We start from the raw sequence: 27,232 nt of genomic DNA, 5'->3' as shown, positions 1-27,232 counted from the left end.
TGCTTCTCAAGACGAATTTATTAAGCTTTAATGTATACACTCGATTTTAATTAGTTTTCAAGATATAACGTTTACAAATTTCCCGATTTTCAGTAGATGCGTCTCGGTTTGAGTGGCAAGTTGTAAAAGCGGCCCTACTGTTGCGGTAAGTGTCATAGCGGGGGTCTACGCTAGGAACGGCAGACCCAAAGAATAAGAAACCGCAACAATACCGCTTTTACGACTTGCCACTCAAACCGGGACGCATCTACTGAAAATCGGGAAATTTGTAAACGTTATATCTTGAAAACTAATTAAAATCGAGTGTATATATTAAAGCTTAATAAATTCGTCTTGAGAAGCACTATCACATCAACTAAAAAAAAATATATAGTTCCATTTGAAAAACGAAACTTGACCATCATATCTCTTAAACTAATAATGCAAAAGATTTTTCACTTCGGCCAAAACATAGGCCCCCTTTTACCGTGCAATTCCCATATCAACAATTTTTTGTATCATTAATAGTTACGGAATAACGGAATTATAACACTTAAGGTGGGACACACTGTATATTCGAACTGCATGCCGGGAGACCTGGCGGTCCCCGGCCCGAACTAAAGGCGTCCGGGGATACGAAACCCTCTCTCCCCCTCCACTAAACGTCTACAACTTATTTTCCCTAATTGTAAACTAACTAATGAGTAATACTACTACATTGAATTTCGCTTGTATGTACATACATACACAAAGTTTCACCGAATCTGTCACCGAATCAGTATTGTGGCGCTTCTCTCCTTCTCTTCTTTTTATCAAAATTAAAACAATTTAAAGAGAATTTGTGTATATGCAAATTCAAATATGGAAAATAAATTAGGGATACTTATTTATAAACAATGGAATTGATCCTGTTAATAAATAAAATCGAATGTTTTCTCAAGAATTAGAATTGCTAAATATAACGATAAGAGTGCCGATATGTATGTCCGAGAAAATGTAAGGGATTTCAATTTTAAATGTCGAACTCTACGCGTCGACTCGATTTGAAGGTTTCGTAATCTTTGCAAATCTTCGCTAACTCCTTCTTAAACCAATTTTGTTCCCACCGTCTCTCACTCAGAATCAATATGCAGCACAATATTTATTACAATACATTTACAAAAACAACAGATTGTTTGAACAAAATTAAATTACATATATTAATTATGTAGTTATACATACATAGTATTTTTCTATTCAAGAAACTTATTTAAAAAACAATTTACAATTACGAATATTCGATATAAAATTTTATGTAACGGGTTTACAATATAATGCAACGAATGTTTAAAAGAGTAAAATTAATATTTCTTCAATTTCATTGATCAAATAATCATCAAACTTTCATACTGTATTATATAAAACAGAAGGGTCTAAAAATAGGACCCTAATGTTTTAATTTGAAAAACAATTGAAGTCATCTATAAAAATTATTTAAAAAAAAAGAAAATAGCTTTTGTGCTAATAAATATTATCGTTTTCTTTTTATTTTTTGCGTGCCTTCTTTAAATGATGTATTAAAATAACAGAAATATTTTAATAAAAACATTTTTATTTATGAAAAATTGAAGTATTAATTATGTAAAATTAAATGAATATAAAATATTGAATTTTCTTTTTCAGCCATCAATGATATTAAAGATTCGATTCATGGCATCGACAGATACAAAGTGTGCTTCAAATCCGAAACCCATGAAGATGGTGCGATCGATTTGAACAAACTTTTATCAGAAGCCAGCACAGAAGAACCAGTGGTCAAAGATGAACCTGGATACAGAGACAAATTATTGTACATTTATACCAGCGGCACCACTGGCCTACCAAAAGTGGCTATAGTACTAAATTCAAGGTAAACAAAGTTCCTTTTCTTTTAATGCGACCATAAAATCCATACAATTCCTAAACTGATCATAAACTAACAATAAGCGATTTGAGACACTTCTGAATGAAATAGAGAGGTTCAATGCAATACCCTTTTCATTCTTAATCATCGAACAATGAATGCCGGATCAAAGAGTGACCCAGACCTACGAAATGTATACATAGGTACATATGTATATAAGAAGTGCTTTGATTAAAATTGGGCACCAGAATTTTGCAAAAATAATATTTAAAGGATTATTTTACAGTTTAGAAAATGAAAATCAAAGAGAATAAAAGGGTTTTTTAAACATAATATTTTTGCTAAACCAAGACCAGTTTTTTAATATTAATTTTGGAAACATGTGTAAAAATAAACAATTCGGGGCAAATTTTCTACAACATATTTCCAATATTTGTTAATCGTCTAACTCAATGTCTAACTCAATAACCCACCCATCCCTACTTATCTTTTTTTTTAAATAGTCTAAATCTATTGCAATAAATGAGTATAAACGGTATTATTACTTTGATAAAAGGTAAATATAGCGTTTCAGGAAATATTTTTGAAATAGATAGTAATTATTGAAATCTTTTTATAACTTAATTGTAAGATTTAAATAACCATTATTTCATTCATGTGTTTGAATAATAGGTACTTTATTTGAAATTAATAGGAATATAATGATTTTAAACAATGTCATTTTATATTCAAGCATTCCTTAACACTGCTTTATTTTTAACATTGAACTTCAACCATACCATATAGTCAAGGTTGACTATATCACCGTAGTTTACAAAAGTTAATTCATTATGTACGAATATTGATTATCAGATGTAGGTCATTCTTAAACGACAAATTAAAACGACATACCTCTGGAAAATTCGAAGCTGATCAATAATTCTCCTGTAAAATAGCAATATATAAATAATAATAATACACTCAATACTAGTGCACTGTTTTAAAATTATACCAGTAATGCCTGCCCATTCCATAATTAATTAAAATCATAATTAAAAGAAAAATATAAAAAACTGCTTCAAAGCAAACAATTTTGGTATAATTCAAAAGAAATGAAATTACTTACACAGAATAAGAAATACGTAAAAAATTATATGTGCTCAATTAATTAATTGTCATTTGAAAGAATTAAGCAGGAATTTATCTAGAGCTTAATACCATTAAAATTTGTAAAATTTTCAAATGTTTTATGTTTCTTTTAAAGTATTTTAAGCATTAAGTTAAGAAAACATGTTTGTTAATTGTTCATTATTTAACAATATAGTGTTGTTATTCTAAATTACACACAAAAAAAGAAAGATATTGATTAATAGCAGTTGAAGAGTGCAAGTAATAAGATCAAGATATTTTCAGACAATATTTAAAATAATTAAAATAATTTTTCGATATCTAAATTATTTATTATATTAAATATTGTTATAGAAAGTCGTGGATAAATATATTCAAAATTAACAAAGTAAGATATATTTGCAACTCTTTATACATAAATATATAATATATAGTATCATCGTCAGATTTGATAACAGGAACCGATAAACTTTCTCCAATTAACAAATTGTTCTAACAAAATCTAAAATAAGTATAATTTACGTATTTTTGCAAATAATTTAAAAGCTTTTTTAAAGCAAAACTGGTTTTGCAACAGTTCTATGATTTTTCAACCCTTTTTAATTGACGAATAATTTGTTGCCAAAGTCTAATTTGTTACTTAAATTCATTATTAAAAAAACAACGGACTTACAATTAGAATGACGAACAATTTCAGAACAGTTTATTTATTCCATGAATCCGAATGAATTATCTAGCTGCTGAACGTATAAATGATCTGTAATCCTCTCAGGAAAGCCTTACGACTCGTTCAGAATGAGATTACATGTAAATGTAGTCTCTGCAAACGTGTCTGCATCCTGTCTGCCTGCATTATGTCTGTTTTTTACTGATAACATAGTATCCTTATCCTAACTAACAACTTCTGTTTTGCGTCAGTGTAATAATTTCACTCCTTTCACAATTAAATAAAAACATTTCCTTATTTTCTCACATATTTTAGATTCTACAAATAACACTTTCAAGTCGGAGATTTAGTTTTTCAAACTATGTCAAAAGGTTAAATCATAATTAATAGAATAATTGAAGACACGAGTGAATAAAGGTGCCATGTAACAATTTTTCGAAAACCAATCTATAAAGTAGCACTATATTGTTTTGTCTATGTATAATGCTATCGGATTTTCGAAAGACAATAAATTCGTTTACATATCTTTTAAAAAATCAAAAAATATTTAATTTTTTTTTTTAGTTTAAAAGAGAAAACACAGCTCTTTTATTATTACCGTCAATAAAAACATAAATTCATAGTTGTCTAACCATTATTCGTTAACTGAAGAAATAAGATGCAAATTAATAACTTGCCTTGAGTAATTAATAATTAATTTGTGACATGTCACCTTATCCACTCAATTGTAATATTGATTATTCTAGATTCACACACTTTTACATCATTACCAAATCAAATTCTGCATTATGCGATTACGGTAATACATACATTTACATCTGTTAAGCGTGTTTTACTAAATCCTCATATTCGAATAAAGCATTTTATTATAAATGACAATAAGTAAAAAAAAATTTCACATCGAAGCATATGATTTTTCAATAATATTAGCTTTTATCATAATAACACTTAATGAAACTGTTATACATAAAATAATTTATATTTCGTTTATACAACTACGTAACAATTATTAACAAAATCTCTTGCTGCATTACTATTTCATTTCATTTATACCAATACTTCACAGCTATTAATAAAACCTATTTAATCGTTTAATAGTATACTAAATACATTTCAACCTTTCCCAAAGTCGGTTAAAAAGAAAAAGAACGTAGAAAATTAAATGTAGTTAAATGAAATATTTATTATAGTCCATTATTGACAAAAATGTTGTCAGAGTGTTACCGGTTGCAGTAGTATATTATTCAAATTTTTGCATTAATCATTATACACATATACACAAAAAAATAAAAGATTTGACACAAATATGATAAAAGATTATTAATTGGCGCTTATCTGAATTGAGAATTGGAATTTATAGAATATTAATAAATAATCCAATAGGAAAAGATGAGAAAATGTCGCGAACTTAGTTGGGAAGGGGTGAAATGAATAAAAGTACATAAGTACGCTCTTTTTTATAAGATTTAAAATTTGCTTGCAATCTTTATTTTAATATCTGCTAAGGTATGTATCTAAAAAGTTTTTCAGAATGTGTCTTAATATTTTTATACATTTTATTACTCTTAGGGGTAATAAAATGTATTAACAGTATCCTATTCATAGTGTGTAATATTGACATGTAAAGAGAATAATTTTTGTTTTTCCAGGTATTTGCTGGTCGTAATGCCGTTTAATTTACTAGGAATAAGATCTAGCGATATCCTGTACAATCCAAATCCATTGTACCATACCACTGGTGGAATGATTGGAGCAGGTTTCGCAATTCTCAAAGGTATACCAACTGTGTTGAGGCCCAAGTTTTCAGTGTCGGCTTATTGGACAGACTGCATCAAGTATAATTGTACAGTAGGTGGTTTACAAATTTTATAACAATCTCATTGAAATCATCAGATCATTCCATAAGCAGCGTTGCTTTTCATGAGTAACTTTAACTTTAATACATTAACACAGCGGCCCGATATAATAATTATCCGATAGAGAGGATCAAAAAGATTAATAATAAATGTAATTTTCTTCAATTTTGGTTTATTCCCGACAACAATTTTTTAAATTTTCCAAAATATTCCGGTATTTATTGGAAAAAGAAGGTTTCTAATTTTTTAATAGGGCGTCAGCTGGCTTTTCTGACCCCTGCCCGCAGTCGTGTTACTGCGTTAACATGTTGATTGCCATAATAGAAATATGTAATCGTATCTAGTAAGGCGCACTATAATACGAATTTATTATTCTTATATGTAACTACTGTAAGGGTCATTGGTAAACGGCATAATTCTCCAACAGAGGGGTCGAAACAGTTTTGTTCATACTTCATTAACATCATGATCATATTAAGTTTAATTTTCTGCATTTTTGTTTACACTCAGCATTATCTGAAAATTTCGAAAATATTCCAATATTATTTTTTTTGCATAAAAAAAAAGTTTTTAATTGCTTAATAAGAAGGTCAGCTGACCTTTCTGATCCACCGTAATTGCGCTATTGAAACGTATAATTAGTAAAAGGAAAGAGGAGACAAATTTTGAATAGCGTTAATTGATAACAAAATTTATTTGAATTAATTATAACCGAATATTAGTGAAAGGAGAGGTATACTTTAAATAGCATTAATATTAAATAAAATACTAAAAATTTAATTTGGAACATTAACCGGTCCTCGCAAATAATGAAAACACAAAAAATTAGAGTAAATTTTTTCTACAGTTAACACATGTCATACTAACTACGAAAGGAACACATGTCATACTAACTACGACAGTGGAAAACAATTTGAAAAATGAAACGATCGTATACTGAGCGATTGTATCTAATTACAGTAATGCTTCGAAATAAGCAAGTGGCTCGGGACCGAACAGTTGCTTATTTCGAAGCAGGTACCTATTCGGCTTGACTTTGTTCTTGAAACGGGACGATAGAAAACGCGAGAAACGAGTGAGAGATCCGAGGTAGCGGCAAATCATAAAGTGATCGGTCGAGCAGCGATGTTATTTTTTGGACAAGGATAGAATATAACATGCCCTCTCATTCTCGCACTATGCTTTATTTCGAAGCAAATATACCAGACTGAGAAAGCATTATATATATTCCATCCTTCTTCTACTAACCGATGTCACTGCTCAGTCGAGCGTGAAATTTATTACCCTAAACATCGGCTTCGCGCTTTGATGGACCTCTCACTCGTTTCTCGTACCTCTCACTTTGCGGGCGACTTCAAACAAAGAAGAGGGGATAGCGACTTGCTTATTTCGAAGCAGAGACCACTTGCTTATTTCGAAGCATTACTGTATAACGTGTCTGACTATACATAGCCTTCTCTGCTGTGGTATTAAACGTGTTCATTTGATGTTTTAATGTAATATTTTGATTTGCTATTTCAAATTAACAGTATGATTTTATTGTTAGTAACACTTATAATTGCTTTACTCTTTGATTTCCTTAATTAGTTAACTGAAATTAATTCGCATTTTTGGTCATTGATGACCTTTATCTTACCACAGTGAAAATGAACATCTGCAGTAAAACACACTAAAACACTAATTATTCGAAATATAATTAATTTATTCAGTTTATCATTTTACATTATTAATCCTTTGTAGTGTCATTTCTTGTTGAATTTTGAAAAGAAATACACCGTTCAACAATAAAGAATATTTTTTTTATTGAAGAGTAACTATAATGACAAAAGATAAATTATAAGATAAAAAATACAAAAATTTCGTGACATTATTTTGTGTAACAAAACAACGCGATGCAGTGAAGGATTAATAATAGTACATACCGCAAAACAATTAAGGGATCATCTTTCGGAACCCAAAAAATAGGGCGAGTTTCAGATGGTTATAGCTCCGACAAAAATGGTCTGATCGATATCTTTAGATACCCTTTTAAGATTCTAGCTATGTATGTTGCTTTTTCGAAAAATTATAGTTATATAAGTGGTACTTAGAAAATTTTTTAAAATTTTATTCAACTATGTAATGTTGCATGAAGTGAACATAATTTTTTAACAAGTTATATTTATACCAGTCGAAAGGGATTACCTTTCTCTGTAAAATCAGTACCTATCTGTTGATTATTGTACGATTTTTTTTTTGGCCAAGTTATTCAACTTTGAAGTAAAAGTCGTCGTTTTGACTCTAACTGCCCCTAGAAAGCAAAGAAATCATCGCAGAACATTCAATGAGAAAGCAATAGAAAGAACAGACTTTTCTCTTTAACGATAAGATGCATCTCTTGGTTTCTCAATTTGATAAACATTTTGATGTACCCGCTTTTTTTGGCGATATGCTTCAAACTCATATAATTTCCATTTTATCTTTAACTCGCTGCATCTCACCAAAGATGGTCGTCACCAATCATGATCTTAAGTTCATTTTAAAGTCGAGAATTTGCCGATTCCATTGGGACTCAAGCGAATGCATTGTGACAATGTTTTACCCGTTTTGACCACTGCGTTCAAAATTGCAGGTTTGTATAAAATAAAGCTTCAGCGTTAATTTCCCGTAATGTCGTTCCGTTCAAGCGGACTTCTAGCGCAAACCTGTCTAACCTGCGGCCCGCGGGCACGCAGCTCACGCTCGGCTCCCCCCACTCTTTCAGTTGGTTTCCTGACCCTTCTTCTTCTTCTTCTTCTTCATAGTTCCCCTCTGTTAGCAAATTTAAGGGTGCATTTCGCGCCTCTTGTTCATCTGCAAGGGTAGCGTACTCTGGGAACTCTGGTTCCCTTTTGCCCACCGAAAATTAGCAACCGTGACAAACTTCCCGACTCTTCCAATATCTGACGCGTATTCCTAGTCCTAGCCGCTAGAAACCGCTGCCCCACTACTGACACTGCTGGATGGTGGGGGAAGTCTGAAGCGGTAAGAGTGGGAGCAGCGGGTCTTTCGCTTCTAGCAGTTACACAGCGATTGATCTAGCGAATCGGTAACTTTTCTAAGTACTACTTATACAACTATAACTTTTATAAAAAGCAAGATAGCTGGAATCCTAAAAAAGTATCTAAAAACTGAGATTTCACAGCTTCAAATGATCTTTTTACCATATCGATAACCATTTGAATCTCGCCCTATTTTTCAGGTTTGTAGAGGTGATCCCTTAATTGTTTTGCGGAGTGTATTTAAAATTCGTCTTCTCTTGCTGTTGATTATTTAATTATATAAAATTTTATATACACTGGTCACCAGTGATCTCTCCATGGAAATCAACGCGTTAATATCTTACCTTAACAATTTTCTGTTAATATTTTAATATCCTTAATCCAGTATAGAATCAAGAGGATGTCTAGGAATGAGGGTTGCAGCCCCAAGTTTCACTTGCCAAAAAATATTAACTGAAATTTTGTTTACTGTTGCCCTCTTTTTGCGATTAGATATTATTTAATTTGATCTAAAATAAATTTGAATTTTTAAATGAAATTTATCAACCAAGATGGCCGTTCAAGTCTTGCGCTTCAGAAATCGTAATCCGAACCTGCCTTAATCTAAAATTTGGTATCACCCCGTATTGCTATTTTTATACGAATTCGCATAGAAGCAATAAGTATAGCAAAAGAATGATTTGAATACTGCATTTAAATTAAACTAGTTGTGAAATAATTCAGGCAGGATACGTACCAACGAATTTCTAAACATTTACAATTACAAACAAGGTACATAAGATGACATTGCTTATGAAATGACTTGATCAAATGAATAATTTCTTTTTATTCTTTCTATTAACACATTCCATGCCGTCTGAAATTTAAATTGTGTGACAAACGCGTTTACAACTCGCTTCAAAAATACTAACTCAATATTAATTTGATTATAAGAAAATTGCAATCATAATACATACATTATGTTTTCCATTTTTGCTTCAATGTTATACCTTCGTTACGAGCCGGGACTTAATTTCGGTTATGGTGTTATTAATGGCTTAACCAGTGCTGTTATTAACACTGGGAGCCTAAGGAAATAGACGCGGAGACGAACCTACTTATCGTGGGCGAACCTATGCATACAGTACAGTACAGTACAGTGTGTTCTAATATACCATATAAGTATTGAATGGTGTTTCCTTTAAATCCTATATAATAGTAATGCTACCAATTTCTTTTTTTCTGAATTATTTCATTATATGTATATTAGATTTGAGGTGTAGCAATGTACGGGCCACCAAAGATCCACCATGGTAGTCAACATGTTATTTAATTACAATAATAATTATTGAGGCAGTAAACAATGAAATGAACTATTTGATAACAACAAATCAAACTGTGCACTACATCAAACATGTTATTTCACACAATAATATAAAATTAGTAGATATTCTGTTCACAAATCTTCCAAGGTTTACAGATATTGCAAACTAATGCATTTAACTAAATTTTTGCCAAGAAAGCACAGTTGAACTGTAAACAGTTAATGATGAATTAGATATAACTTCATGACACTAATAATTCTGACGATTATAATTAACGTTGCTGATAGTGTAAATAACTTTGTTCATTGGTAATTTTACTTATTAGGCTGCGCAATTTGTCGGTGAAATGTGCCGTTACTTACTGAATGCGCCACCGAAACCGGAAGACAATGCACATAGATTAAGACTCATGTTTGGAAATGGCATGAGACCGCAAATTTGGAACGAGTTCGTCACGCGTTTCAACATTAAAAGAGTCGCTGAATTTTACGGGTCCAGCGAGGGAAATGCAAATATCGGTAAAATTAAAAATATTAATAGGAGTGTGCAAAAGTTTCCATTGACCATATATAAATAGCGTTACGAGGAATTTCGGTTAACTTTGTAATATATTTTGCTTAATTTGTATAAAAAATGGTATAAAAAGAGTCACATTTATTAGAATAACAATACCTTGAAAATTCATGTAAAAATAAAAATCCATAAGACACATATTCGTCATTGTATCTTTTTTTTTGTTTAATCAAGAGATAAAAAAATACAGCAATCAGGACAACTGCAAACTAATTTTAGTATAACAAGAGTATTAACGTATTAAACTATTAGTTATACCTATTAATAACTGTTTTATTTTCTACAAATTAGCTGCTGCATCAACAAAAATCATTTGCGAAGTTTATATAGTAATATATGTATAGTATTATTATAAATTTCTCAATAATTCGCTAATGACTGTTATCGCTATGACTGATAATAAAATATTATCATTAAAAATATTCTTTCAACTATAAAATATTAATAAAATAAATTGTTTTAAAAGGACAGTGGAAACGTTTGCACAATGCTAATAGTTACGTGCCTAGTTCGATATTTAACGTTTTATGTAAATCGGGATAAGAATGAATCTTGAATATTATTTCGTTAAACTCTGTATATCGTGCTGTTTTCTTTGAAACCTTCAACTCTTTGTGATAATACTATTTGGTGCTTTTATGTCGTATTGAGTTTCTTTGAGTCACAATATTCAAGTTGATAAATATTTTCTTCTTTTTAGTTTACGCCGAATTGAATTGTTTTTCAAAAATATTTAGTTCTCATTTTTGCATTTTGCATAATCTTATGAAACATTAAATCGCACTTTGTAATCCAAATTTTATTTTTTTTATTATAAATACGTTATTTCTTCATAATTTCGAATATTGATATCTACGAAAGTGAAATTTCACAAGATTTTCTAATATACTTTTACATTACAGCAAATCTGGATGGTAAAGCTGGTGCTGTCGGTTTTGTACCATTAATTATACCAAGAAGATTCCATCCGTTAGCAATTATTCGTGTAAATAGCGAAACTTACGAACCAATTAGAGGTCCAAATGGATTGTGCATCAGGGCAGAAACAAGTAAGAATTTCAAACAGTTATCTAACATTTTGTCAATGGATAATGAAAAAATGACATATTTTAAGTTAGCTTTACAGTACAAACAAAATACCTAAATATTTCTATTATTAGTAAAAATATGGAAAATGTTTATTTACGAATTATATGGTACCGAAGGAATCACAACATGACAGAAAACTTTATTTTTTAATAAAGTGGAGAATTTTATGTTAGGAGATTTTAAGATCAACCATGTATATAGATAACATGGAATTCGAACATGCTATAGCTCTAAAATGATCGAAGATAGAAAAAGATGTCGTTAGGAAAACTTAAATAATGTTGAATAGACCATTATCTGATGTATGTAAGTACATATTGGTTCCGCAAATGGAAGTTCCGGAGGCGTTCCACAGATTTCAAGATCAATTTCGTTTTCTTAAATGGAATTATATATTTTTCTATATGTCAATCGAAGTGAGTTTTAATTTTCTCCAAAAAAGTAATAAGGCCATTGGGTCAAAAATCGATTAGTTCAAAAGATATTTTAGGGAGAGACCGTGTGTTTCTCCGTGTTTCTCCCTAAAATATCTTTCAATCCAAGTGAGTACCCAGGGCCGGCGTGACCTTTTGCGGGGCCAAAATACACATTTAAATCCTATACTTAAATTTCACAATAAGGAATTATTTATTATAAGTACAAAGGATGTTACATATATTTCTTGTAAGATGAATATTACATAATTTTTCTCGCTTTTTTCGCCACAAAATCTTTGATTACATCATCAAAATTGATTGAGTTAGCTACTTCGCATTCTATCGAAAGAATAGCCAGGGATGTAAATCGGTCTTGGCTTATTGATGATCGAAGATAATTTTTTATTAGTTTCAACCGCGAGTTTCCGCGGGGCCATTCAAAACGCGAGGCCGGGTTCCGGCGAACGCGCTGAACCTGCCTCGCGCCGCCCCTGTGAGTACCTTAATATGTACTTTGCAATATTTTAAAATTTTACAGAAGAATACAAGACGAAATAAATTTTTTTTTTTAATGAAACTGCATATTGGTGGTGCCTCCTAATACTTTTTCACGCAGAGTACTCCAAAGAATCAACCTATGTAAAAAATATACAATACACTATTAAAAAAATATTGTATTGATTTTGAAATCATAAAAAATCCTCCATCTACACAAAAATGATCCTATGTTGTGGACTCTTTGATACCATGTAACTTTTTGAATAAACTTTTTAATAAAACCTAGCTAAAATATAATTACATCGCTTGTCATGTAATAATATTAATTTGAATAACACTAAATTATTTTTTTTTATTCAGATGAGCCAGGGATGTTCATAGGACTAATAAAAGAAGGGAATGCCTTGAGAGAGTTCAATGGCTACCTAGATAAAGAAGCGTCAAAAAAAAAGATAATACAAGATGTGTTTGTTAAAGGTGATAAGGCTTTCCTGACAGGTAAGTTATATTTGAAAAATGATAAGAGAAACTGCAAATCATTACGAACTGTAAATACAAAATTCCATACATATATTATACAATCAAGCATTTTTGTATTTTTTCTTTTCGAAGAAGACTTACATATTTTATCGTTCTCTTTTGTAGGTGATATTTTGGTAGAGGATGAATGTGGTTATATTTATTTCAAAGACAGAGTAGGAGATACGTTTAGGTGGAAAGGTGAAAATGTCGCCACTGCCGAAGTGGAGGGTGTCATCAGCAATATTGCTGGACAACGAGATGCTACTGTTTATGGAGTTCAGGTGTGTAATTTTAAAAACAATATTATCTCAAATCAATATTATCTTAAATGTCAAACGGTGCATGGAGGGTCAATATGACTCAAACCACAAGAGCATATCACCTAAAATTAGATGTTTAAATTGTGTAATGAGACAGTATCTAAAGAAATAATTGCAAATTTACAAACATGAACAAAAATGAAAAGAAATCTAAAATGAAATTTAAATTATCACCATCTCAATGGGCCATAGTGGCAAGAAATTATTTTAAAAATTTCAATTTCTTTGACTATCCCTTAATGTGACTTCAAAGAACCGAGAATCCACTGCAAAAAGTAAAAAATTAATTTACCCACATGACTAATTATCAGTAAACGTATGTTAATGTTTTTCAAGGTACCTGGAATGGAAGGAAGGGCTGGAATGGCAGCGATAGTTGATCCAGACAGCCTTCTAGACTTCAAAGCCCTGGCGGAAGGATTGGAAAAAGCTTTGCCAGCCTATGCGAGACCAATATTCTTAAGAATCGTGAAGGAACTAGAAATGACAGGAACGTTTAAACTGAAGAAAGTGAACCTTCAAAAGGAAGGCTTCGATCCGAGTAAAGTTCAAGACAAGATGTACTTCTTGTCGGGTAACAAAGAGTACGTCGAGATCACACCTGAACTTTATAAAGAAATTATATCCGGAACGAGGAAGTTCTAGTCGTCGCGCACGATTTCAAGTGTCGAGGATATATGTAAAAGTTAGACGTGTAACGTAATGTTTCTTTTTTCTTTTTTTTTTTAAATATGAACATGACAAATTACATTGCGCCTTGTAGATACAACGCGTAAAGGGTTTTATAACATAACACATGCGATACCACAGAACATACATTTAGGCTGAAAGTTTGTCGAACTGTTGTAAGATTATTTTTATGATAAAAGGCCAGAAACAGGGAGCTTGTTGCGCAGAGAAGATTCTATTTCTGTCATCAAACGATCGGACAAATTTCGCCAATAGTTCTTCTGACATTGGGACGAGCGAATATGGTGACATGTTCCTGTATATTTTATAAATACTCTACATAGCGTAAGATTGGCACTGAAGGTAGAATTAGTTTGATTAAAGTCATTCTATAACAAATTTTGATCTTTTATAAAAAAAAAGGTACTTTATTTCATATTTAACCCTTTCATGTTCTATTTGCGATTATTCAAAAGGTTTTTTCTTCAAAAGAAGGAAAAAAAAGATAATGAATTGTCAATAGCATGTTTGCAGTATTTAGTTTAAATATACAAAACCTGTCACAATATCCAATATTGATTTTAACGAAACTTATTGTTTATATATACATATTTTTTAATTTGCACCTATCTCGGTTATTCTAGTATAAAATTACCAATGAAATCTAAGTAATGAACACAATAATTAAACATAACGCGATTAAGCTCAATTTATTATACTATTAAATGTAATCTAACTTCATAATCAAAAAAGATAACAGATAAATGTAACGTATACCTCTTAAAAGAAAAAAAAGATATTAGTGTTCGATGAAATACAGATTCACTTCCACTTTAAAAGGTATTTAAACATACCTAGTAGTTCTATGTACTTCATGTGTTTCGTCTTTACTAATGCACCATGTATATATTATTCTTATGCTAGATTTTAATAAAGATGTAGTTAGTTGTTTTTCAATAGTTTCTCAAATAATCCCGGTGATCAGACATAGATCATTGTTTGCCCAAGTGTTAAACTTGTACAGATAAATTAGTAACAATTACAATCTGTATTTTACAAAACTTTTTTCTTTTAATCTTGTTGTTAATTAGTTTACCATTTCAAAAATAGGCATCTAATGGAATACTATTGGGGATTTCACTTGTATTTTTATATTTAGCACTACTGCATAATTGTATTTTCATGTATAGTAAATTTGAAGATGTATTTTTAAAATTAATATTATTAGTCAAATTTCTCATTTTGGTTTTTCTCTAAACGATAAGAAAAAATAAAATTAAAAATTTGAGTAAATCAAGTTAAATTAAAAAGAAAGTTATAAAATACGATCTTTATAAAATTACCAATTTGATATTTATGAAATATCATTCTCCACTTGTAATGTATATGTTATTAATCAGTAAAACTAACGTAGGCTTATGTAAATAAATAATTATACTTTACACATGTGTAACAATTTGTTTTATTCCTTAACTGATCTATAATCTTACTGTATTGTTTTCAACATGTGAAATAATTTTTGTCATTAGTCTTTGGATATTTAACAATAAATGAAAGGAATTCCACTGAGCTGAAATATTTTTAGAATTTATTTAATTGATATAATTGCATCAACTTGAAATATCGAATATTGAAGTCTAAGTACAGTCTTACATTCACAAAATACTGTAATAAATAAGTAATAATCGATGAACAAAAATATTCGCGCTCTTAAATAATTTGCACATGAAAAATAAATGTTTTTTTTTTTTTTTCATGTACATTTATCTATCTAAATGCGGTACAGCAATACGTCGATACTCTCCGCTTATAATTATAAATTTTTACTGTCAATATAATTTTATCATTATCATTAAAATAATTACACAAACTTCATAAAATAAATACCACAGATAAAAGACAATCATTTGACTCGGTTACTAGATACAAGTTGAATGAATCATTCTTTCTAAAAAATCATTCTATTTTTCGTGTATTTTGATTACCACCTACAGAGACACTACTATGTTATTTACAAACATGAACATAATACAAATGCAATGTTCATATCACAAATAATAATTATGGCAATTATACATCTAGCTCCGTGACCAACGAAGCTTTTATTATTTATAACCGACCTGCAGCCATGTTTAAAGAATATTTGAACACTTCCAAAGAATCCTAAGTTGCTCACATCATAGAACGATGATGCAACAATTTAAATGATGTTAATGTACTTTAATTAAGCATACAATAGGTCAGGTAAAAAAATGCACGATAGAATAATTTTTATGTATAAAAGCATTACATCAGAAAATAAAAAATTAAACATACCTTTTAATGACCGAAGTCCTTGCTTTCATTTTATGATCGTATACATACATATAATAAATGGATTTAGATATAATTCTTGTGTATTGAATATTGCAAAGTTACGTATGTATAGTATTTGCATACGAAAACAACCACATATCGTGACTCACTTCTGAATCAATATTATGCATCTTGTCTCTTTATGCTCAATGTCATTACACACGATGAATGTTAAAGATTTTCCTTTTTATCCCCAACTTATAAATTTTTCTCTAAATAATATTTGATGCTACACAATAATATACTGCACGTTTTCGAAGCTCGCTATAGCTTTCGTGAATAAATTATATTATATATGTGTTTTATAAATGCTAAATATATTACAAAATTTATGAAACCTCTAGCTTATAAATCTTTCCTATCACTGTTTCCTTTGCTAATCTTTTTGATCATGTGCGATCAATTATCGACACAATCCAATTCTTCGACTTTAACCACGAATCAGTGGCCACTTTTATGATACCTATAGAAAAGGAAATTTGTTGCAGCTATCAGCTAGGCGGTATAGCTTTGGCAGTCTGTCCAAAACCTAAATTAGGCCGGGTACCGAACCATGACATTTTCCATTCCAAGGTTTCTTGCAACAATCGTTCCTCTTCCGGGGAGAAATGTAGAAGAGTGGCAACTGCTCTTGTCAAATGAAGAGCCTTACAAAGAAAAGGAAAAAGGAAAGTTAGTTTAAAATTTTTTAATTTTTGTGATAGCAAAATATATACATATGTGTATATGTATAAAAAAACTTCTGCTAAAACTTTTCAAGGACCAGAAAAGTAAAGGAGAGCAGAATAAATAATATTCTCCTTCTTGTGAAGTGAGTCATTGAATTTACCTCATATTCCCTACTTGTTAGGAACTTTATGAGAACATGTTTAAGATATTTGAAGTTAACGTCATCCTCTCTTGTAGTGGTGTGTCTGGCAGTGATTGTCTTTGACGAGCTAGGCTTGAGAATTGCAGCAGAAGGTTCAGCATCACTGTCCAGCGAAGAAGATGGGACTCTTAACTCTCGGTGAAGGGTCTTCTTCATGTCTGTTAGCCGTTGTTGTAAAACCTTAATTGTCTATACATACATTCAATGATTAGTGTCCTGTAAAATTCACCTCCATTCTTATTTCTTCATATTTTACCTTAGTCTTCTCGTTTAGTTGTTCCTCTAGGTCCAATAAACTACTTTTCAAAACTTTCTCACTTTTCTCCATTTTCTCTCTGTTTCGTTCTACTTCTTCTAATTCTAACATTCGCTTCTTAGTTTCTTCTAATGTTGCCATTGCTTGTTCAACTTCCTTGCTTTTATTCTGTAAATTATTTTCTAAAGTTTCTATCCTATTTTGTAACTCTGCATTTTCCACTTCTTGACGACGATTTTCCTGTTTCACAATTTCAATGTCCTGAGAAACCTGAGCGTTTCTCAATAAAGCAGAGTCCTTTTCACCTTTTTCCTTCTCTAAGCACACCCTTAAAGTTGCTGATGATGTTCGTTCTGATTCTAAGTCTTCTCTTAAGCGAGCTACCTCTAGGTGTAAGGAGGAATTATTTGTTCGTTCACCTTCCAGAGATAAACGAACGTGTGCTAATTCAGAAGTAATAGCTGTAAGCTTCGTCGTAGTTCCTGTTAGACTTTGCTTCAATTCAGAGATCTCCTTAGATGATGATTCCTGACAAAAAGAAAAGAAAATAAAACACGTGAGTGGTATCTAATACTGAAACTATCGAACACATAACTATAATTTTGTGTTGACAACACTCTGTGAGATGTGACCAGAGAACCCATATCTTTGGAATTTATGGTACAATTAAGGTTTGTCACTAAAAGATTAAAGCAAGATATAAAATGTGAAGTTAGTTGAAACATACATATGAGTAAAATGAACATGGAGCAATCATCATTACAATAAATATTATAATTCTTCGTATTGATATAAATAAATATTTACAAATTATTTTAATACCGTTTATATAGATAGCTCAATTAAGGCAGTAGGATTTAATGAAAAATTATTATTGATAAAACATTTCTGCATTCTGTCAAATAATCTCTTGTGCTTGAAATGAGCTACTACATAAATTTCTAATGGAAACACAAAGTAATGTTTCAAATATAATACCATGAATATAACAATTCAGATTGGAAATTAAAAAACAAAGTTGTGTTGTAACAGCAGTACTTGAATACAAAATTTTGGTTGTGCCATTAATTCCAAAGCTCGAACCTGCAACAGACTGTAATTGGTTTAGAACAACTTTTACTATACAACTGAATTTTCAATAAAACTTTCAATCCTTCTATTTAACCATTCTATTATAGTTTCTATTCTAAACAATGTACAATATGTTTCCTTTTAATTGTATCCGCCTGGACACACATTCCTAATATTTACAGCAACGTAAACATAATTGAACAGTGTCATTAGTGTAGTAAAATATAATGATTCGTTTAACCCTGTAAGAATCGTGTAGAAATTTGTGTTTATAATAAATATGTAAAAAGCCGCTTGAGAAAAGAGGGATATAAAAATGGGTATAAAAAAAATAAGCACAAAAACGAATGCGATAAACGATGTAATTTATTATTATTTTTTTTTTATTATTATTATTTTTTATTCGACAAATAAAATATACAGAGATGCGACCGTACATAAAAATATCATTATGTCGATACTACCTAACTTTCATGTACAAAGGCACACAAGTGGAAATGTAGTAGGATTTTAAAGAGTTGACCCAATGTCATCTTTGTTTATTGGTACATGATACTGACTTAGATAAATTATAAAATGTACATTGTAAGTTTCTGCATGCTTATTAACGGTAAATAAAAAATTATAAACAAAAGAATGTGCTGATAAATATGCATAAAATAAATGTTCTGTGCGTCAAGCGTCAAGCATCTTAGAAAAAACATGCAAGTATACATAGGCGATATGTAGTTTTTTTTTCTACAAGTTTAACACACGATATTATTCTACGCGTTCGTGTACACGCGTTCCAGTGATTTTACACTCAACAACGTGTAACGTCAATAGCTTATAAAATCATTAAAATGTGTTCAAACAATTACGATAAACAGTTAGAGAAACCATGGTAAAAATAGAATACAAACATAACTTTTCATGATCACAGGTAATCTAATTAGAAACAAAATATATTATGTAAGATAAAAATACTCAATTTCTTGTTTTCAGTATACATATTGATATAAAAAAAAGAAAGTTGTATAAAAAAAAGAACAAAATTCAAAGCTTTGAAAGATTATTATTTAGTACTGTGATCATTAAAAAATTTGCCAGTTGATAAAAGAAGGAATGTTCATTTGTTTACATTTCAAGGTCTAACGGGACATCTTCTCCAAAATAATCTAAGTCATGCACGACTACATATCGCGGTAACTCACAATTTGCCGCTTAAACTCTTCCACCTCATCATCGACGCTGGCCCGGAGCTCTTTTAGTTCCGTGGCCATCTCGTCGATGTCCTCTGCCATGCGCAAAAGCTTGGCGTCTTTCGTCGCCATGACAACATTGTTCACCTCTATTTCAGCTTCTAGCTGCTTGATCCTTTGCTTCAATTTCTCACTTTCCTCTTCAACTCGTCTTCTCTCTAAACCTTCCTCACCAGCCTGTCTACTAAGCCTTCCAACTTGTGTTTCTAAACTGGATATTTTCCCTGACCAACTAGTCTTTATATCGGATAGATGAAGGTGTGCTTCCTCCAACTTCCTTTCTAACAATGCTCTTTCTCTCATCAGATCAGCTATTCTTTCATCAACTGTCACTTGATCATTAGTCTCTAAAGCAATTCTCTGTTCTAACACAAAAACTTTGTCCTTTAGATGACGAACTTCTTCTTCGGTTTGTGCTAGTTGACAGGAAAGTTGAGCTCTCTCTCGTTGAGTAGAATGGCGTAATGTTTCCATTTCATCCTGGAAAGGTCAATGTTGTTACAACGAATATTTTGTTGTTATTATCATTATTCAATTTTGCTCTGTAAAGCTTTGTTGCAAATCTTACCAAAGCATTGCTAATGCATAAACATGAATAAAATGTTAAAAATAATCCAAACCTTATGAAGCCAAGAATAAGCGAATAATGATGAATTACATGATAAATAACAACAATGCTGAAAGTGAACAAAACGAAAAAAAAAAAAGTTTAGGAAGTAAAAACAAATACTGTGTTAGATAAATATCTTTATTAAAAAAATAAATAAAGTCTTTTATTATCTGTTATAAGATGAATACAATACAATATTGAAAACAAATGTGTATAAATTCATTGTTTTACTGGTTAAAATTGATTAATAATTATTCCACGCTGTTATGAGAGTAACAACATTGGAGTATGAGTACTGCAGTAGAGAAACAGTTTATTTTAAATGAAATTTTTACTGTAAGATGAGAAATTCTTCTATTATTAAACCACTTTCACTAGTTAATACATGCATTTCTTGTATGTTATAAAATTTTGCACCAAGGAGAGAATTACATAAAGAGCAACATTGATATAAGTAAAATCTATAGAAGTTATTTATGTTGCAGAGTAGCAGCAAAGCTTTGAAGACGTACCTCTAGCGTCAGCGGTAGCAGCAGCGAATTAGCGGAAAATACCGCCTACTCTGATCTCCAATGCTCTCGTTTATCAAAGTTTTCCAATCTTCATGCGTATGTTGTTTTCACAAAACTTTCAATTTCACTTAGGTTTCGCTCATGTTCCATAACCAATAAAAGAACACTGTTCATTTACAACTTGTTTATATAATTAACGAAATACCTATCTTTTTCCCAAACTAAATTTAAATCAAATGGAAGTAAAATACTTCCTACAAAATATTGGAAAAACAGGAAGGCAACTAACAGTTATGGAACATATGCTTATTATTTATTTCATTTTAATAAATGTTTGAAATGTAATCAAATAATAGATTATGACTATTATCATAGTCACTGTCCATGATAGATTTTGGTATTGTGTCAGTATTAAAAAAAAGTGCAGAAAAACATAGCAGTGACAAAACAAAAAGCTATAAATAATAATAATAAAAATAATAAAAGAAAAAAGCCTCAAAATAAAATTCAAGTTTATAAGAAAAGCGTGCTTATATCTAAAAGATATACGTTTATTAACTTTTTAGGAAACTGTATAACATTTAACTAGTATTACAAAAACAAGTAATTTTTTAAAAAACATTATGATAGGAATAAACAAAAATAATCTGTTCATGCAGTTCTATCTGTTTCCATAATAATAACAAAAAAAAAGAAACAAATAATCCATGGTATTAATCAATATGTAGCACAATGTATAATACAAAAATGTTAGATTTAAAATTATTAATCTAATATTCTTTCAATCTGATACAGCACTGAAAGTATATGCAAAAGAATTCATTCATTTGAAAAAGAAATGGATTTGCTTTAAGTAGAAATAACATTGTTATAGAAAAAACAGATTTTAATACATATTTATGAAAAGTGTTTCTAAAGGAATCATTTGATCTTACCATGCTATAATTATTACACGAATTAAGTTATATGTACTACATTTCTTTGTTATAGAAGTTCTTCTAGGTTAAACAAATTATTATAAATTACGATTAGTTATAAGAAATATTTAAAAAATATTTGGTTTAAATAATACTTTCTCCTTCTCTTCCTTTGTTACAATATATAGTTTAAAACAATGCATATTCAGAGAATATTACATTCTTCTAGTAACTAATATGTTCAATGAGTATATAAAAGATATAAATGTAAAATTCTATATAATACATACATGTAAAAGTAATAAATGAATGTAATTGAATAAATGAAAGTAATTGAATAAATGAAAGTAATTGAATAAATGAAACCTTATAAAAAATTTCTTTGTTTTAGATATCACTTTGATGTATTTTAATTTACTTTGATGTACAGGTAATTTATAAAACGTTTGAACAGAAAAAATGTGAATAAATATTTTTAACTAAAATTAAAATATGCTCCATGTTTATTTACTCAACTGAGGGTAATTAAGCAACTTATATTAACACAATTATGTTAACATAAGTCTAAGGTTCATGGTGTATTTTCAAATAGTATTCAAAATCAAATGAAATAATAAAGTACTCACCTGCACATTGTTCAACTCATCTTCATATCTTCTTAGACGTGAAACTTCACTTTTTAAACTGTCAATTTCTCCAGTAGCTGCTTTTAAATGATGCGTTTTCTCGTCCACTTCTTGTTCTTTGGCCAACAACTTCATTAAAAAATATGAAAATATAAATAATAGTTCATACACTTAGTTTTGTTAAGTACGCATGCATTAAATTGAACATACTAAATGCTTTATTTTTGCCATTTCTTGGGTTTGAAAACCTTCTAGCTGTTCTGCATCTTCTTGAAAACTATACAACTTCTTTTTGTATTCTGAAACATGATATTATTAATAGAAACGTTAGTTTCATTCATTGATTATAATTAGTATAACACATAATTATATGTGATATTAATTATCATGCTTTATTTAACATGTACCTTCAGCATCTTTTAAAGATAATTCCAATGACTGTTTTGTGCGTTCTATATTTTGTAGTTCCTCTTCTAATCTGCTTTTCTCTTTTTCTTGTTTTTCAACAACTTTCTTCCATTCTTTTTCTCTTTCAAGAAGTCTTACTTTCCATTCCTCTTCCTTTTTTTCCATTCTTTTTAGCATCTCTGCTTCTTTTTTGGCTACTCTTTTCCGCCACTCATCTTCTCTGTTTTCAAATTTTTTAATATCTTTGGCAGAAAGTTGCATTCCATCATTCAATTTCAGATCAAAACTATTGTCTTTTTTTAAAGAAATAGGTGGAGAAGGTGATGCTGCATTTTCTTCTCGGGAACCATCTAATGAAAGCTGAGATCCACTAATGCTACTTGTGGATCCCGTCTATAAAAAGATTGTTATTTCTTATAATAATTTATATTACATAAACATTTATATAGATACAAGTTCAATAACAATAGAATATATTATCTATTAACATTAAATATTAAAAAAATTTTATTTTAAATATTCGTATTTAAATAATGCATTTAGTTTATCTAATTATAAATTTATCTAAAATACAACATTTTTTTTACAACGTAAAAACAAAGAAAATTCATGAAACATAATACGACTAAAGAAAACTACGTTAAAGCGAATTGTTAGCAGATATTCCAACAAGACTTGTGATAATACAAAACCGGATAATGAACACATGCAATATTAATGAACCATCTGGAAAACATATGTAGAAATATAAATTGATATTTAATTTAAAATCCTGTTAAAATTTCCCCAACGATTAATAACACTTTAAAACAATAATGAGAAATTAATGACGATCTATAAATAAGTGAATTAGGTGTTTATAGACGCGATATCGCGTTAAACACTGATAACATTTGATACATAGAAACAACATGTTTACCTGAGACATATGCCTTGAATTGATACCGCGCACATTGCCGGCATTTCTAACAACAGTTGACACGTCACTCCCTATTTCTTCTCTTATTTTATTCTTTAGCGTTGCAAACATGGTGCTATAACCTCCAACGACGCGACCAGAAAATGACAACTACCACCTGTCAATGTCAATGTGCTGACTTTGGGGTCACTAATTGGAGCAATATTAAAACCAGTAGAATAAAAGAAGAATATACCAATAATTCATTCTTTACTGCTGAAACACGGTTCGACTTGATTGAGTCATCGTAAAAACATCAGTGAATACGCGGCGACGATAACTTTACGTACAACCAAACCATGCATCACAAGCAGCCGACTGCCATACTGCCTAGTCACGTAAGTAGTTACTGGTTATAAAGTGCGATACTGTATCCCCTGTTTCGGGAAAAACACGGAAACTTAGCGCGAAATTCGAATTACTGAATTTCGCTCCCACACAACAGTATGTACATACATGCACACATACATCGAGTATCACCAAGTTGTAAGATTACCATTGAATGAACAACACTTATACGTGTTTTATACTTCAGTTAAAAATAAACAGAAATGATGTATATGTATTTACATTGTGTGACGGAATACTATACATATATTTATCTTTCTGTGTGTAGAAATAATTATATAACGTCACTATGCTTTGTCAAACTCGATTCTTCTTAGGACATAAACCAATGAAGTCATTGATTCACTAGGAACATTTTTTTATAGAAGATAAAAATTAAATATCCAATGTTGGTAGAACTGCTACACATAAAATGAAGAGTGCACTTAGCGTATACGGCGGAGGCATTGTGAGTTAATGTTTTCAAATTCAACGGTTTGGGATTTGGAAGTGCATGTGGATCCTCATTTTTCGTGGTTTTTTGGTGATGTGTTGTGAAATTGGATTACAAAATGGGGGAATTCTTGAACGAAACGGCAGCTACAGTAAATTATTTCGATGCGTAAGTAGTTTTTGTTTAATTTTACGTATTTAGCATGTTACTTTTTGTTGTAATACATAGTAGGGGGTCTCTATTATTTACGCATCGTAGTTCCTTTAAACTTGCTCCTTACTACTTAAGAAAGACCTCGGATGACTGTACATTCAACTTTATGTTATGCATTTTATTTTATTTAAATATTTAACAAATATTGTATACCTGAATATTTTAATAATTTATTAAATATATACGTGCGCCTAATATAAAACTTTGTTATAAAATTGAAATTATTATTTCTTCTTTTAAGAAACAAATAAAAAGAATGAAGTACTTTTAATGTCTTATATATACTTAGCTTGTTTGTTACACATTCAATTGTCACATATTCTATTGTTTTCAGCTGTCAGTGTGTCCAATTTGATGTAAATAATAGAAAATGATTTTATCGACATTTCTTGTGAAGCCTCGAATTAATAAACAGTTTCGTTTTAAATGATATTAAACTTGCCTTGTTGTTACAGATTTGTGTAATTACTTTCGTATGTATTTAGTTTCTATTAATAAAATACACATACAAAATCTTATTTACTTTATATAAAGAAATTCGTTAAAATTAGATTTTAAGGTTACGTAAGTATTTACTTACTTATATAGTTGTTTTTGAGATGGCGCTTTTTTGTACTGTAGTGCCGTCTGGTATTAATAAGAAGAACTATAAGCAGATCGATGTATTTTTTGCGCTCCCTGGTGATATGAAAAAGCTCATTTTTAACACTTGATATTAGATGACGATATATATTTTTCACTATAAGCGGTCTGTTTAAAATATTAGATTTTTGATAAATTTTCAATATCAATATATTCAGAAAATTACCCTTAAATCAGTTCCAAATAAGCAAAGTGTTTACTTAAAATAATTTATCAATTATATTTATCTACTATTTATATGTTTACATACATGTCAAAGATTTAAAATGCAACTTTCAATTAGATTTCTCAATTTTTTATGATAATTTATGTACAATATAATCATAACTGTTAAACTTATATCTACATATACATAATTGTTAATTGAAAATTTGTGAAAGAAGTACGTATATTAAAATTATGTTATATGAATTTATATTAGATTGCTACATATGTACCATGCAAATTAAAGATTCAATTCTTTTACTGCTTATTTAAACAATGATAATTCTACCGGCGAGGGTTAGAGGTCATTTCTCATTCCAGTGGTTCTCCAGATTTATCTGTTTCTTAAAAATTCAGTAAAAAATATCAAATTTCTTATCGTCCATGTCGTAATCTCGATAGGTATCAGTTATTTAAACATGTTTTTTATTTATTATTAATTTGAATTATCGTCAATTTAACGTATAAGTTAATCGTGTAGTATCGGTATTAAACTATAAGTTTTATGGTGTTGACTCACTTCGGGTATACGATATACCTGACAATCAATTGTAATTGTCCCTAAAGCTGTAAATCTCGGTACCTGTTTTTCAATAAGAACCGTGTTTCTTACTCACGATTATGGTTTATAAATTCTGAAGTAAACAGAATACATACTCATTTTCGTGGTCGTTACTTGCCCGCAAGAAATTAAATTTCTTCGAACTCTTTCCGAACAGGATGGGTTTTTATCAGAAAGGTAAAATCATAAAACGGATGACTGATAGGCTTGTCGGTATTTGTTCTGTAATCTACAGTTTTCTTACACGTAAGAAATTCATGAAATTTCTTGGATTCTTCTTTTTTTTTTTAATAAACCCTATGTGGGGATTTTTGAATAGAAGAATTAGAAAAAAGATTTAACTACAAAGTCTATGATTTTCAATTTTAAAATTAAATAAAAATCTGGTCAATGGATTAAAGTAGTTTTATCAATAATAGTAATAATTAAACCTTCATATATTTAAAATGGTAAAACATTTGGTCATTATACTTAATTTATACACATAAGTATGTTGTTTTTATGTTTGTACAAAAGTTAAAATTAAATTGGATTTTAGAAATTAATCAATACTAACGATATTTTTTTTCTGTTTTCTTATGAATTTATAAAGTTTATCCGGTAAATTTTATTTAACGTAATGAACAATAAAATTGTATGCATTTTAATATGCGGTGAATAAATTAACATAAAGTTTATGGATTAATTACCTGATATAAGAGAAAAAAGTTTACTAGAATTCCCAGCTGTTGCTTTCAGGAAATGTAAACAAAAATGAGCGATTACTTTTACTGGTAATCACTGATATACAAGATTATATACTGGTATAATCCTCAGAACGTCCTCAATTTTATTGCACATTTAAAGTATGACTCATAGCACGAGTTAACCCTATTTGCCGGCAGTCAGTAGAATTTTGTATTATTTGTAAATCCAATGAAGTTCAATAACATATTAACATTAATATTGTAGCTAATTTATTCATAAATTATAGAAGGTATTCACCGAGTAAAAAATTGCTTTTAACACAAATTTCGTACACCGAAGTGTCTTGTGTCTGCAGGCACTACATTAATGCTATTTAGCAATTTTAATTCGTAGATTATGCAGAATAGGGTGCGTTT

At 30.0% G+C, this 27,232-nt stretch overlaps 3 protein-coding genes across 6 annotated transcripts in view; 2 read left to right on the top strand and 1 right to left on the bottom strand.

Annotated features, from left to right (window-relative positions):
* Nucleotides 1-13,963, top strand: part of LOC117609055 (long-chain fatty acid transport protein 4) — a 32,908-nt gene extending 18,945 nt beyond the window's left edge. For all 3 annotated transcript variants that reach the window (XM_076692098.1, XM_034334899.2, XM_034334900.2), the window contains exons 5-11: nt 1,642-1,867; nt 5,285-5,483; nt 10,141-10,333; nt 11,291-11,437; nt 12,752-12,889; nt 13,037-13,194; nt 13,570-13,963. In XM_076692098.1, coding sequence (XP_076548213.1) covers nt 1,642-1,867; nt 5,285-5,483; nt 10,141-10,333; nt 11,291-11,437; nt 12,752-12,889; nt 13,037-13,194; nt 13,570-13,878 — 1,370 coding nt within the window. In that variant the 3' untranslated portion in view covers nt 13,879-13,963. The remainder of the gene's footprint in view (nt 1-1,641; nt 1,868-5,284; nt 5,484-10,140; nt 10,334-11,290; nt 11,438-12,751; nt 12,890-13,036; nt 13,195-13,569) is intronic.
* Nucleotides 13,914-23,981, bottom strand: LOC117609061 (uncharacterized). Its single transcript, XM_034334905.2, has 9 exons — nt 23,689-23,981; nt 22,769-23,162; nt 22,572-22,660; nt 22,362-22,490; nt 19,649-20,176; nt 17,385-17,912; nt 17,087-17,317; nt 16,219-16,904; nt 13,914-15,472 (listed from the first exon to the last, which is right to left on the bottom strand). The coding sequence occupies exons 1-8, from the start codon at nt 23,797-23,799 to the stop codon at nt 16,749-16,751; spliced, it is 2,166 nt and encodes a 721-aa protein (XP_034190796.2). The 5' UTR covers nt 23,800-23,981; the 3' UTR covers nt 13,914-15,472; nt 16,219-16,748.
* Nucleotides 23,982-23,987: 6 nt separating this feature from the next.
* The window catches only part of cnn (phosphodiesterase 4D interacting protein centrosomin), a 57,188-nt gene continuing 53,943 nt past the window's right edge, over nt 23,988-27,232 (top strand). Inside the window, exon 1 of one of the 2 annotated variants that reach the window (XM_076692097.1) lies at nt 23,988-24,065. Coding sequence is in view for 1 of the 2 variants with exons in the window: in XM_034334896.2 (XP_034190787.2) it covers nt 24,627-24,676 (50 nt within the window). In the remaining variant the exon portion in view is untranslated. Of the gene's footprint in view, nt 24,066-24,518; nt 24,677-27,232 lie in introns of those variants that run through there. The other variant, XM_034334896.2, reaches the window with a different exon arrangement.

The sequence above is a fragment of the Osmia lignaria genome, chromosome 14 (assembly GCF_051020975.1).
Source record: "Osmia lignaria lignaria isolate PbOS001 chromosome 14, iyOsmLign1, whole genome shotgun sequence".
Lineage (NCBI taxonomy): Eukaryota > Metazoa > Arthropoda > Insecta > Hymenoptera > Megachilidae > Osmia > Osmia lignaria.
This window is presented reverse-complemented; position numbering and strand designations above follow the sequence as displayed.

Coding starts and splice junctions, on each gene's coding strand:
- LOC117609061 (XM_034334905.2), bottom strand. CDS start 23,799: ATGTTTGCAACGCTAAAGAATAAAATAAGAGAAGAAATAGGGAGTGAC. Junction 23,163..23,688: donor ATTCAAGGCATATGTCTCAG/GTAAACATGTTG, acceptor ATCTTTTTATAG/ACGGGATCCACAAGTAGCAT. Junction 17,913..19,648: donor AAGAGTTTAAGCGGCAAATT/GTGAGTTACCGC, acceptor TCTTTTTGTCAG/GAATCATCATCTAAGGAGAT.